Below are 15,016 nucleotides of genomic sequence, written 5' to 3'. Positions count from 1 at the left end.
ACAACAGGTCTGGCGCCAGGCTATAGAAGGAGACAACAGATCTGGGACCAGGCTATAGAAGGAGACACCAGATATGGGATCAGGCTATAGAAGGAGACACCAGATCTGGGACCAGGCTATAGAAGGAGACAACAGATATGGGACCAGGCTATAGAAGGAGACAACAGATCTGGGACCAGGCTATAGAAGAAGACAACATATCTGGGACCAGGCTATAGAAGGAGACAACAGATATGGGACCAGGCTATAGAAGGAGACAACAGATCTGGGACCAGGCTATAGAAGGAGACAACAGATCTGGGACCAGGCTATAGAAGGAGACAACAGATCTGGGACCAGGCTTTAGAAGGAGACAACAGATCTGGGACCAGGCTAGATCCTATAGCCTCAAATGTAGATGTACTGTAGAAATGGGAAGGTTTTAATGGAACTGTGAAGGTGTTCTAACGGAACTGTGAAGGTGTTCTAACGGAACTGTGAAGGTGTTCTAACGGAACTGTGAAGGTGTTCTAACGGAACTGTGAAGGTGTTCTAATGGAACTGTGAAGGTGTTCTAACGGAACTGTGAATGTGTTCTAATGGATCTGTGAAGGTGTTCTAATGGAACTGTGAAGGTGTTCTAACGGAACTGTGAAGGGTAATACAACTCTTTAAACCAACAGCACAATGTGCCTCGTTTGCTCTTAGTCGATCTGAAACAGAGTTTCTGTTGTACTTTGAGGGATATTTGTATCCAAATAGATCAAACTTGTTGTATAATTTAGTTTTCTTCCAGTTTACAACACAGATTGAATATCTGTCATTAACCAGGTTTCCATCCAACCTTTTTAAGGTTCTGAATTTCAAATGAAACTTTGTCACGTGTGCCGAATACAAGTGTAGACCTTACCGTGAAATGCTTACTTTACAAGCCCTTAACTCTTCTTGAACTGCACTGTTTAAGAAAATATTTACCAAATAAACACAAAAAAAATGTAAGTAGTCCGGTGGCCATTTTATTAATTGTTCAGCAGTCTTATGGTTTGGGGGTAGAAGCTGTTCAGGAGCCTTTTGGTCTTACGTAGGTTTGGTGCTCCGGTACCGCTTGCCGTGCAGTAGCAGAAAAAAAAACTATGACTCAGGTGACTGGAGTCTGACAATTTTATCGCTTTCCTCTGACACGGTCTAGTATAGAGGTCCTGGATGTCAGGAAGCTTGGCCCCAGCGATGTACTGGGCCGTACGTACTATCCTCTGTAGAGCCTTACGGTCAGATGTCAAGCAGGTGCCGTACCAGGCGGTGATGCAACCGGTCAGAATGATCTCGATGGTACAGCTGTAGAACTTTGAGGATCTGGGGACCCATGCCAAAACTTTTAATTCTCCCGAGGGGGAAATAGGTTTTGTCGTGCCCTCTTCAGGACCGTCTTGGTGTGTTTGGACCATGATAGTTCGTTGGTGATGTGGACACCAAGGAACTTGAAACTCTCAACCCGCCCCATCGATATTAATGGAGGCCTGTTCGGCCCTCCTTTTCCTGTAGTCCACGATCAGATCCTTTGTCTTGCTCACATTGAGGGATAGGTTGCTGTCCTGGCACCACACTGCCAGAATTTACTTGTGAAAATGTGCTGGAGCAAGAAAAGTATGAAGGCGAAGAAAACACACAAATGCCAAAAACCATCTGACATTATGTAAAAATGTATGACGCTTATTCCAGATGTTACTGTCAGTCCCTGTTACAAAACAATTTAGGCTTTCTAGAATCATTGTCTTCTTTTTTTTTTTCTTCTTTTTTTTAACAGACAAACTGGTTAACTGAGACGTACGCACAGGCATCAACTTGTTTATTGGATACGTTCACATTGAATGAGATGGCTTAGCACTGGCCCAGTAAGTGGGTAGTTGAAAACTTTATCAAAAAGAACAACCACAGAATAAGGTCAAACTTTCCCTTTTCCCCCACTAAAACAGTGTTTGACATAATATCCCTGAAAAAACAAACACTTGTCAACATGCCATACAGACACAATTGATGGGTTTAAAGACGCAGTCCTATTCGGATCAATTTGCTAATAATTGCTATTTTTTTTGATCAATGAGCTCCGATCTTTTACCAATAAAAATTGGACTGCCTGTGTAAAACACAGCCCATGTTCCAGTCTGTATTGTAAACAGTAGATCCACTGTAGATTATTTCACATTGATATCAGAGTAGCTGAGGGTTAAGAACCCATCACACCTACTCCATACCAGCTCCCCTCTATAGTGCACTATTTAGGCTCTGGGTCAAAAAGGTGCGCACTATATACACACACACTACTTAAGCTCTCCGCAGTCTGCGATGGTGATCCTCTTGGCTGTACGCCCAGAACGGGATCCGAACGCCTCCACTTTCCTGATCACATCCAGTCCCTCGGTCACACTGCCAAACACAACATGCTTGCCATCCAACCTGAGGAGAAGAAATGTTTTTTAAAGAAGAAAAAAAATAAGTTTATTATCACTTTCCCTCCCGGACTGGGTAAAGAGTCATAATGGTATGGGTAAGTACTGTGTTCATGAAACGTCTCAGCGTTGGAGTACTGATCTAGGATCAGGCCCCAGTCAATATAATATGTGTCGTTTATGATCTAAAAAAAGCCAGAACTGATCCTAAATCAGCAGTTCTACCTCTGAGATTCTTAATGACTATGAGCTAGAGCTGGGCAACATGGAGGGGAAAATCCACAGCACCATAAATTGACTGATTAAACACAACGATAAATAACACGATACATCTATCAACGTGCACCTCAGTTACTTTTGGTACGACCTGAATTTCTATTACTTTGAACTTTGTAGTTATCGATTGTCTAAATTAGCAGACATATTTCAAACTTCACATTTCTTTAGTATAGGATAATTATTGTACATAATAATATCAGTAAAAATGTTTTCAGTTTATCGTCCCAGCTCTACTATGGGCCATGGTTTGCCCTAGTAAGGTCTGTACGTACCACTCTGTCTTGAAAGGAGGTATGTCTGTCTGTACGTACCACTCTGTCTTGAAAGGTAGGTCTGTCTGTACGTACCACTCTGTCTTGAAAGGTATGTCTGTCTGTACGTACCACTCTGTCTTGAAAGGTAGGTCTGTCTGTACGTACCACTCTGTCTTGAAAGGTATGTCTGTCTGTACGTACCACTCTGTCTTGAAAGGTAGGTCTGTCTGTACGTACCACTCTGTCTTGAAAGGTAGGTCTGTCTGTACGTACCACTCTGTCTTGAAAGGTAGGTCTGTCTGTACGTACCACTCTGTCTTGAAAGGTAGGTCTGTCTGTACGTACCACTCTGTCTTGAAAGGTAGGTCTGTCTGTACGTACCACTCTGTCTTGAAAGGTAGGTCTGTCTGTACGTACCACTCTGTCTTGAAAGGTAGGTCTGTCTGTACGTACCACTCTGTCTTGAAAGGTAGGTCTGTCTGTACGTACCACTCTGTCTTGAAAGGTAGGTCTGTCTGTACGTACCACTCTGTCTTGAAAGGTCTGTCTGTCTGTACGTACCACTCTGTCTTGAAAGGTCTGTCTGTCTGTACGTACCACTCTGTCTTGAAAGGTCTGTCTGTCTGTACGTACCACTCTGTCTTGTCGGTGCAGATGAAGAACTGAGAGCCGTTGGTGTTGGGCCCAGCGTTGGCCATTGACAAAATGCCTAAACGGACAAAGAAACAGCACATTACATTTTGTAACGCCTGTTAGCTGAGACACTGCACAGCTGAAGACAAGCCAAGTTGCATTTGGGTAAAGAGAGTTACTATGACAATATTAAGTTAATCGATCTAAAACAGGGCTGTTGAATTCCGGTTCTGGTTTTTGCTTCTACCTGGTAGTTAATAACACACCCCCAGTGTCCCAGGTCTGAATCAGTCCCTGATTAGAAGGAGAGAATGAAAACCAGAAGTGGCCCTCTAGGATCAGGATTGAACAGCCCTGACACGAGGCATTGCTTAATTAGCCATCATCAAAAAAACACAAAGAAAAAGTAACATTTGGTCAATTGATTCCTTATGGCTGTGTTAACCCGAGACAATTCATCATTCCTGCTAGACCACATTGGGTTCATTTTGCTGTTAAGCTCTCATTGAAATATGGGCAGTGCAATGCTGCCACCTAAGGGTTGAGACGAAACATAACTTCAAACATTTTTGTGCACACCATTTACCAAAAAGGGGAATTAATAATTACCAGGTCCTGTGTGCTTCAGCTTGAAGTTCTCATCTTCGAATTTGGTTCCATAGATCGATTTCCCTCCGGTTCCATTGTGATTAGTAAAGTCTCCTCCCTATAGAGATGAATAGAGACACATTTAGAGGGGTCGAGCACAGGCCTGTGGAAGACAGAGGTCATGCTTTAGCCCTGTGTGAGTGAGGGAGTGAGTGAAACAGAGAGAGACAGACAGACAGACACAGAGAGAGACAGACAGACACAGAGAGAGACAGACAGACACAGAGAGAGACAGAGACAGACACAGACAGACAGAAAGGTCATGCTTTACCCCAATAAATGACATAACCCATAACAGTCGTTAGGCCTACCTACCTGGCACATGAACTGAGGGATGACTCTGTGGAAGACGGACCCTTTGTAGCCAAAGCCCTTTTCTCCTGTGCACAGGACTCTGAAGTTCTCTGAGGGACAAAAACACAAAAAGGTTTTGTTTACCCATCACAACAGGACGTAGTCTATGAATACAAAGTATGATGTCACATTATTGAATTTTGAATCGTTCCCCCCCACACTATACCTGCTGTTTTTGGTACCACATCAGCATTCAGCTGCAAAATAAAAAATAGCATTGGTTATGATATAGTCTAGTCCGTTGTGATATAGTCTAGTCCGTTGTGATATAGTCTAGTCCGTTGTGATATAGTCTAGTCCGTTGTGATATAGTCTAGTCCGTTGTGATATAGTCTAGTCCGTTGTGATATAGTCTAGTCCGTTGTGATATAGTCTAGTCCGTTGTGATATAGTCCGTTGTGATATAGTCCGTTGTGATATAGTCTGTTGTGATATAGTCCGTTGTGATATAGTCCGTTGTGATATAGTCCGTTGTGATATAGTCCGTTGTGATATAGTCCGTTGTGATATAGTCCGTTGTGATATAGTCCGTTGTGATATAGTCCGTTGTGATATAGTCCGTTGTGATATAGTCTAGTCCGTTGTGATATAGTCTAGTCCGTTGTGATATAGTCTAGTCCGTTGTGATATAGTCCGTTGTGATATAGTCTAGTCCGTTGTGATATAGTCCGTTGTGATATAGTCTAGTCCGTTGTGATATAGTCTAGTCCGTTGTGATATAGTCCGTTGTGATATAGTCCGTTGTGATATAGTCTAGTCCGTTGTGATATAGTCCGTTGTGATATAGTCTAGTCCGTTATGATATAGTCTAGTCCGTTATGATATAGTCTAGTCCGTTATGATATAGTCTAGTCCGTTATGATATAGTCTAGTCCGTTGTGATATAGTCCGTTGTGATATAGTCTAGTCCGTTGTGATATAGTCTAGTCCGTTGTGATATAGTCTAGTCCGTTGTGATATAGTCTAGTCCGTTGTGATATAGTCTAGTCCGTTGTGATATAGTCCGTTGTGATATAGTCTAGTCCGTTATGATATAGTCTAGTCCGTTATGATATAGTCTAGTCCGTTGTGATATAGTCTAGTCCGTTGTGATATAGTCCGTTATGATATAGTCTAGTCCGTTGTGATATAGTCCGTTGTGATATAGTCCGTTGTGATATAGTCCGTTGTGATATAGTCCGTTGTGATATAGTCCGTGGTGATATTGTCCGTGGTGATATAGTCTTGTCCGTGGTGATATTGTCCGTTGTGATATAGTCTAGTCCGTGGTGATCTTGTCCGTTGTGATATAGTCTAGTCCGTGGTGATATTGTCCGTTGTGATTTAGTCTAGTCCGTTGTGATATAGTCTAGTCCGTTGTGATATAGTCTAGTCCGTTGTGATATAGTCTAGTCCGTTGTGATATAGTCTAGTCCGTTGTGATATAGTCTAGTCCGTTGTGATATAGTCTAGTCCGTTGTGATATAGTCCGTTATGATATAGTCTAGTCCGTTATGATATAGTCTAGTCCGTTATGATATAGTCTAGTCCGTTGTGATATAGTCCGTTATGATATAGTCTAGTCCGTTGTGATATAGTCCGTTGTGATATAGTCCGTTGTGATATAGTCCGTTGTGATATAGTCCGTTGTGATATAGTCCGTTGTGATATAGTCCGTTGTGATATAGTCCGTTGTGATATAGTCTAGTCCGTGGTGATATTGTCCGTTGTGATATAGTCTAGTCCGTGGTGATATTGTCCGTTGTGATATAGTCTAGTCCGTGGTGATATTGTCCGTGGTGATGTAGTCCGTTGAATGCAGCGTTAATACAATAGACCTACAGTAAGGTTGCAGAGCTGGCATGTTAATTCATTGTGTTTTAACTCGAGTGTTTTTCCACGTTGGTTACAAGTTGCAGCATGTTGTCAAAGTAGCCTAGTCCAGTCCTAGTGCACCTCATGATACCAATGGACAGGCTACCCGTTATCTCAAAAGCCGAGCCCTAAACAATCAGAAAGCACATTTGTATAGTTACGCAACTCGCGGATCAAGATAGTTGAACTCACCTCGAAGGTTACTCTCCCGAGGGACTGGTTGTCTGCAGCAATGTCAAAGTAGACAACCGGATTAGTGGCTGCCGGGCCAGCAGAATACATCCGGGCGGCGGTAAACGCCAACGAACATCCTGAAATGAGCTTTATCCGACTCGACAAAGCGTTAAGTAGCATTTCAACGCAACGTGTTAACACAAAATTCACTTGAGATGGAGTGAACTTTCACGCAAGGCACTTACATACACAGCTGACGGCAAAGAGGAAGTTCAGAAGAATATCAAGGGCAGTGTGGTGTTTAAAGGAATAAGCGTTGCGTTGTGCTGCGCATTAATGCCAACTAGGAATCAGCATTTCGCTGTGCTGCGCATTTGTGTTCTCTGGCAACCAGGGCTGTGCTGTGAGTATAGATAGGCTCCTGCATACTTGGAGTGTGTCGGGAAAGTGGCCGTTACAAAGTAAGTGGGTGGATCAACAGCGACAGGTGTCACATCTGAGCTCCGTTATTGGTTAGACCGGGCATAGCTAGGTGCATTGGGGGTCAGCTTAATGTTTACATAGCAGGTTTAAGAGAACTAACGTAGCAGGTTAGGTGAATGAGGTTAAGGTTAGGAAAAGGATTAGGCTTAGCTAAAATGCCAGTTGTCAACACTTGACTCGTCGTGCAGCCCAATCAACAACGCAAAACGGTCTTGAGTGGAAAAAAATCTGCCCAATTAGCTGTTTCGCTTTCCATACATCCACTTCTGTTGATCCTCCCACTTCTGTTGATCCTTTCACTTCTGTTGATACTCCCACTTCTGTTGAGCCTCCCACTTCTGTTGATCCTCCCACTTCTGTTGATCCTCCCACTTCTGTTGATCCTCCCACTTCTGTTGAGCCTCCCACTTCTGTTGAGCCTCCCACTTCTGTTGAGCCTCCCACTTCTGTTGAGCCTCCCACTTCTGTTGATCCTCCCACTTCTGTTGATCCTCCCACTTCTGTTGATCCTCCCACTTCTGTTGATTCTTCCACTTTTGTTGATCCTCCCACTTCTGTTGATCCTCCCACTTCTGTTGAGCCTCCCACTTCTGTTGAGCCTCCCACTTCCGTTGATCCTCGCACTTCTGTTGAGCCTCCCACTTCTGTTGAGCCTCCCACTTCTGTTGATCCTCCCACTTCTGTTGAGCCTCCCACTTCTGTTGAGCCTCCCACTTCTGTTGATCCTCCCACTTCCGTTGATCCTCCCACTTCTGTTGAGCCTCCCACTTCTGTTGAGCCTCCCACTTCCGTTGATCCTCCCACTTCTGTTGATCCTCCCACTTTCAGGCACGCTCCATGTGTGCAGTGACCCACGACTCTGTGCTGCTCATTAAAGTTTGTCACGTGCACAAATACAGTGAAATGTCTTTCTTGCAAGCTCTTTCCCAACAATGACTCAATATCCGTAGTACTATAAAATAAAGTAAAACAAAAAACACACACGACATAGACATTTGAAGAACACGAGAAAGCTATATTACATGTGTGTCTATGGAGATTGCATGGCTCTGTGCTCGATTTTATACACCTGTCAGCAACGGGTGTGGCTGAAATAGCCGAATCCACTAATTTGAAGGTGAGTCCACATACTTCTGTATATACAGTATAATGTACAATCGTGGCCAAAAGTTTTGAGAATGACACAAATATTAATTTCCACAAAGTTTGCTGCTTCAGTGTCTTTAGATATTTTTGTCAGATGTTACTATGGAATACTGAAGTATAATTATAAGCATTTCATAAGTGTCAAAGACTTTTATTGACAATTACATGAAGTTGATGCAAAGAGTGAATATTTGCAGTGTTGATCCTTCTTTTTCAAGACCTCTGCAATCCGCCCTGGCAAATCCGCCACTTCTGGGCCACATCCTGACTGATGGCAGCCCATTCTTGCATAATCAATGCTTGGAGTTTGTCAGAATTTGTGGGGTTTTGTTTGTCCACCCACCTCTTGAGGATTGACCACAAGTTCTCAATGGGATTAAGGTCTGGTGAGTTTCCTGGCCATGTACCCAAAATATCGATGTTTTGTTCCCTGAGCCACTTAGTTATCACTTTTGCCTTATGGCAAGGTGCTCCATCATGCTGGAAAAGGCAATCTTCGTCACCAAACTGTTCCTGGATGGTTGGGAGAAGTTGATCTCGGAGGATGTGTTGGTACCATTCTTTATTCCCGGCTGTTCTTAGACAAAATTGTGAGTGAGCCCACTCCCTTGGCTGAAAAGCAACCCCACACATGAATGGTTTAGGATGCTTTACTGTTGGCATGACAGAGAACTGATGGTAGCGCTCACCTTGTCTTCTCCGGACAAGCTTTTTTCCGGATGCCCCAAACAATCGTAAAGGGGATTCATCAGAGAAAAGGTCTTTAACCTCGTCCTCAGCAGTCCAACCCCTGTACCTTTTGCAGAATATCAGTCTAATGTCAGCTGGTCCTTTTGTGGCAGGGCTGAAATGCAGTGGAAATGTTCTTTGGGGGGGGATTCAGTGCATTTGCATAGCAAAGAGGGACTTTGCAATTAATTGCAATTCATCTGATCACTCTTCATAACATTCTGGAGTATATGCAAATTGCCATCATACAAACTGAGGCAGCAGATTTTGTGAAAAGTAATATTTGTGTCATTCTCAAAACTTTTGGCCACGACTGTACAGGGTCTGTAAGAGCATGTTCTGAATTCTGTCGCTGTACATTTCAAAAGTGCTGAACAAATAGTTATATTGACTGTGTCCGTCGTCGCTCGCTCATTAATGTCTTAATCGAAATTACGGATTGCCTCCTATCCGCTTGTCGTCCCCTTATGCCATAGTTTGTACATCTCAGTAGAAACCTCATTTGTTTAAGCAAGTCAGCTATATCAGCTATGTTTTTTTTTTAAAGGCAGTAAATGAGGCTGAATGAACTGTTTCGCTGCCAGACAAGGCTCCGCTGATAGCCAGGTGTAGCAGTGGTAAGGTGTTGTGACTCCTGTTGGGACAGTTTTATGTAGGCCCTAACAGTTTGTGGGCATCGTTTGTCACTGTTATAGTGCAATTAATGTATTGTTTAGTGTTGTGTAGTGGCTTTGCTGGCATGCATCCCACAATATTTTTTATTTTCCCCACCAAGATGTATATGCTAAAATCGCCACTGTACATACTATATACATTTTACAGGCACAGTATTTTACAGTAGTTATATTTTGTTTGTTTTTACTCCTGTCCTTCTGATGTCCATCCAGTTTCATTTCTATTTGCCATATATTTTTAACTGTGCTGTTTCACAACATTTCTGAACCTATATACATTTTACAGACACAGTATATTTTACATTTGTTATCTTGTTGTTATTAGTCCCAACCTTCAGCTCCATTCAACCCCTCCCATCTATCTCTTAACACCATCCATATTGGATTTCTATTTGCCATATATTTTTCAACTGTGCTGTGATGCTTCACAATAGGTCTGAATCGTTTAATTCTCATTGTTTCTTACAGATTGTAAATTAAAAATAAACATTTTTTGCTTAAGTATTATTATATTATTGATTGATTGACTATGACTTTTCAGATCACCCAGTATTGCTATCTGAAGAGTTAGCTCCAAGTAAATGTTGCAATTCTTCAGCCATTCCTGGACCTGTGACCAAAAACAAGCTACATATGGACATTGCCAAAATTAATTAGCATCAGAGTTAATATTTAACAAAATAATTAACATTACATTATCTATATATTTATTTTAAAATCAAATAGACATACAGCTAACTGCCAAAATAAAGGAAACACGTGAGTAAATGAGGGATACAAAGTATATTGAAAGCAGGTGCTTCCACACAGGTGAGGTTCCTGAGGTAATGGTTAGGGTCACATATAAAAATGCTGGACAGGCCATAATTTTTTGCTAGCATGGCAATGCCCCCCCCCCCCCCATCCACTTTATGTTGTCGTTTTGGCAGTTACATCTACCTACTCACATCCTGGGTCCTCCTACCTACTATATGGTATATGAAACAAGCTACATATGGACAGTACCAAAATTAATTATCATCAGAGTTAATATTTAACAAATAATTAACATTACATTATCTATATATTTATTTTTAAATCAAATAGACATACAGGTAACAGGTATGGGTCCTCCTGGTATATGGTATAGCGAGCTAGAGTGGGCCTCAGCCTCAACTCTGTTTATAATCCAGAAAAATAATTGACGACAAGAAAACAATGGCATACAGATATCATCTGAATACATATTTATTAGATAAATATTAGCTTGTCACATCATCTAACTACATACAATAATTCTGCAAGACTAAAAATCACAATTAGTTCCTTTGATTTTTTTCTGACCAGTTTTTTTAGAATATGAAATGATTGTACATCCAATGTACAAACATAGAGACAAATGGCCACATTTTCACCTTAGCTTGTACCATTTAGATTTCATTAAAAACAACATGCCCAAACTATGGATTTGGTTACAATCTGTTTGAGTTTGGATCCCCTTTTCACCCCTCCCCCGGTATTTTCCTCAATCTCATTCTTTTTTCTTAACAGTTGTAGCACCTCAGATACCCAGGTGATAGACTAGTACACGTAGGCTAAATATGAACAATGTAGGCCAAACATAGCTGTCCCAGTCCCCCTTAAGTAACAAAAGAGGTCAAAGTAAATTACAGAGAAGGGTCACCCAAAAAAAAATGCCAAGAAGAGATTTTTTTCCACAGACCAGCCTAACTAACAAGTTTTCATTTCCCATAAAGTCAGGCCTTGTTCCAATTGAAGACATTGCAAGCTTCTCCATATTCTGAATGAAACGATGCACATTCCCCCCGGGGGAAAATGAATACATTTCTGTTCACAAGTGTCTCTATTCATTTACATTGTGTACAGGGTTATCCTAGGGCCAACAGACGACCACTATAGCAGTGTCCCATGCAGGTCCTTCCTAAGCCTAAACGGGTGGTGCACCGCCTCTGTTTTTTGTTTTGTTTTTCCTTTTTAGAAACTGTATTTTCCACAGAAACACTATACTTTCAGATGATGGTTACAGATTTAGGTTTGCCCTCGACACAAACCCTGTTAATATGTAAATATGGCAAAATGTGAAATGATAGCTATGTATCTCCTAGCTCTGGTCCAGTAAGTTACACGTGACGTAACAACCCCCCCCCCCCCCCCCCCCCCCCCCCCCCCCCCCCCCGGACCAGAGATAAGTATCGCCATGGGAACGATCAAGTTTAGGTTTCAATTCAGATATCAATTAGAAAGAAAAGTTGATGTTGGCAGTCCTTTGTCAAGAAGATTGATTTAAGGGACAGGCTTGACATTAGTATCCGCTATTCTATCGACATATCTCTTGTACTGTAACATAAACTATTTCTAGAGCAATAATGAAGTTTAAAAAGTTATGTTTACAATAACCAGGATGTTTTTAATCAGTACATTGCTACAGTTAAATGAAATTATATGTCTAAATTTACATTTAAAATAAAATAAAAACAATACAAAATAATTTACCCCCCCTCCAAAAAAAACAGCGTTTATAATGAGAAACAAAATGTAAATGGTCTTTAAGCTTTTTTTTAAAAAAAAGCCACATTTTCAATAACAAAAATAAAAACAATATCAAACATTTCTTTAACATAAGGCTGTGGTATCTTTAAAATACCACTTGTATATTGACAATAATTAGCAATAATTATGATATTCACATAGTTCTCTGATAACATTGAAAGATAGTGGATAGCTCCCACAGTTTTTGTGAATCATTATTGTCCATTCTTACCTAAAAATGTGAATGTTAGTTCTCGAAATATACGACTTCTATATGAATTTTACTCTACAACATTTGAGCTCAAAAGAAGATCTGTGAATATTGCTTTATCACACTTGATACATTATATTTCAATTTGTATCTAAAAAAAAAAAAGGCCTGACTAGTCTATTATGAATGACACCAATGATGTTGGGAAGTTGGGAGACAGAGAGAAGCTATGTCCCAAAACGGAGCGTATTTGGGACACTGCCTACGACAGAAAGAGAAGCTACAGTACAGTTTTTGTCTAGGAACGTAGTGGATTCTAAATGGGTCCACTGGGTTTGTTATGAAGGATCACACAGAGAGAGATATCTGTTAAAGTGGATGGACCACAGACAGAGAGATCTGTTAAAGTGGATGGACCACAGACAGAGAGATCTGTTAAAGTGGATGGACCACAGACAGAGAGATCTGTTAAAGTGGATGGACCACAGAGAGAGAGAGATCTGTTAAAGTGGATGGACCACAGACAGAGAGATCTGTTAAAGTGGATGGACCACAGACAGAGAGAGATCTGTTAAAGTGGATGGACCACAGACAGAGAGATCTGTTAAAGTGGATGGACCACAGACAGAGAGATCTGTTAAAGTGGATGGACCACAGACAGAGAGAGATCTGTTAAAGTGGATGGACCACAGACAGAGAGATCTGTTAAAGTGGATGGACCACAGAGAGAGAGAGATCTGTTAAAGTGGATGGACCACAGAGAGAGAGAGATCTGTTAAAGTGGATGGACCACAGACAGAGAGATCTGTTAAAGTGGATGGACCACAGACAGAGAGAGATCTGTTAAAGTGGATGGACCACAGACAGAGATATCTGTTAAAGTGGATGGACCACAGACAGAGAGAGATCTGTGAAAGTGGATGGACCACAGACAGAGATATCTGCAGTATATAGCTGACAATGAGACATTTGAAGGGGATAGGTTCACCTATGAGAGGAGAGAGAAGACAGTCTGTATTCCCTATGTCGTGCATTACTTTTGATCACAGCTCTATGAGTTTCCCTATGGGCCCTGGTCAAAAGTATTGCAGTTTACAGTATATAGTAGTTTTGTCATGATACCAGTGTCGCGATACTAGGAAGTAAGGAAGAGAAAGGAAACAAAACTTGAAGGAGACTCGATGTCTTGACGAAACCAGTCCTAATGATGGAAAAGACAGTCTTGTTACCCAGAGTCACACGTGCTTATTTTCCAAGCTTGTAACACAATATTTTACAAATGTAGGTTTTAAAGGAAAATCTGGTATCGTAGAATCGCGATACTGGCACCATGGCAACACTACTATATAGGGAATAGGGTGTAATTTAAGACTCCACCCCAGTCCGTGTTGGGTTTGTTTTGGGAGGATGAGATCGGTTGGACTTTGACTAATTATGTAAAAGGACAAAGAATGATCAAGATGATACAAAAATATTCACAAATTATATTTACAATATTTTCTTCAAAAAATAATACATTTGCATACTCAACAGCACTCTTGTCATAAAGTGAACTTGAAAACAAATGTGGCATACTTTCAGCTCCAGATCTGCGTTCGTTAAAAAACCCAGACGGACAACTTCAACAGTGGTGACTGACGGGTGATCCCGGCTAGTTTTCCTCCATATCTTTGAAATGAAGATTAACTACCAGCGCACACACACACACACACACACACACACACACACACACACACACACACACACACACACACACACACACACACACACACACACACACACACACACACACACACACACACACACACACACACACACACACACACACTCTTGCATGCCGATCCCTCTTTGGTTATGATAAGCATTTTCACAATGTTTGATGAAGTCACCATTTCCAGCAACAAAAAAGCTACTAGAAACAAAACAAAAGCCAATTTCAACCCATAATATCAGTGTACTGGGATAACAGTCCCTTTGAATATTACTGTTAAATAAAAGACACACAGAAAGACAGAAAGCGGTGGCAACAGCAACTTTAAAAAGCAACACCATACATTTGTCAGCAATGGTACCTTAGTACCCTCAAAAGTAGTGCACTATACAGGGAACAGTGTGCTATTCCAGTCACACACTATATTTACTACTTGGAGAACACCCCCAGACAAGGGCTTGGCACCTAGCACTTTGTTAACTAATAACAGAATTCAACCGGGAGAGCTAGAGACACAGCTCTGTAAAATGGGAAGAGGAGCAGTACCAGGCGGTGCATGCAGAGAAGATAAGAGAGAATGATAAGAGGAGCAACACCAGGCGGTGCATGAAGAGAAGAGAAGAAAAGAGAGAATGATAAGAGGAGCAACACCAGGCGGTGCATGAAGAGAAGAGAGAATAATAAGAGCAGCAACACCAGGCGGTGCATGAAGAGAAGAGAGAATGATAAGAGGAGCAACACCAGGCGGTGCATGAAGAGAAGATAAGAGAGAATGATAAGAGGAGCAACACCAGGCGGTGCATGCAGAGAAGATAAGAGAGAATGATAAGAGGAGCAACACCAGGCGCTGCATGAAGAGAAGATAAGAGAGAATGATAAGAGGAGCAACACCAGGTGGTGCATGAAGAGAA

The 15,016-nt window shown here is 41.6% G+C and overlaps 2 protein-coding genes across 2 annotated transcripts; both read right to left on the bottom strand.

Annotated features, from left to right (window-relative positions):
* Window positions 1–1,808: 1,808 nt before the first annotated feature.
* On the bottom strand, window positions 1,809–6,981 carry LOC129868062 (peptidyl-prolyl cis-trans isomerase A-like). The gene is made up of 6 exons (XM_055941693.1): window positions 6,641–6,981; window positions 4,761–4,791; window positions 4,556–4,644; window positions 4,202–4,298; window positions 3,593–3,668; window positions 1,809–2,433 (listed from the first exon to the last, which is right to left on the bottom strand). Exons 1-6 carry the CDS (start codon window positions 6,800–6,802, stop codon window positions 2,298–2,300), a joined length of 591 nt encoding a protein of 196 aa, XP_055797668.1. The 5' UTR covers window positions 6,803–6,981; the 3' UTR covers window positions 1,809–2,297.
* Window positions 6,982–7,401: 420 nt separating this feature from the next.
* Window positions 7,402–11,063, bottom strand: LOC129865522 (antigen LPMC-61-like). Its single transcript, XM_055938388.1, has 2 exons — window positions 11,049–11,063; window positions 7,402–7,926 (listed from the first exon to the last, which is right to left on the bottom strand). The coding sequence occupies exons 1-2, from the start codon at window positions 11,061–11,063 to the stop codon at window positions 7,402–7,404; spliced, it is 540 nt and encodes a 179-aa protein (XP_055794363.1).
* Between the last annotated feature and the right edge of the window lie 3,953 nt (window positions 11,064–15,016).

This window comes from Salvelinus fontinalis, chromosome 1 (genome assembly GCF_029448725.1).
Source record: "Salvelinus fontinalis isolate EN_2023a chromosome 1, ASM2944872v1, whole genome shotgun sequence".
Taxonomy (NCBI): Eukaryota; Metazoa; Chordata; class Actinopteri; order Salmoniformes; family Salmonidae; genus Salvelinus; species Salvelinus fontinalis.
Note: the sequence above shows the minus strand (reverse complement) of the source record. Positions and strands in the feature narration are given on the sequence as shown.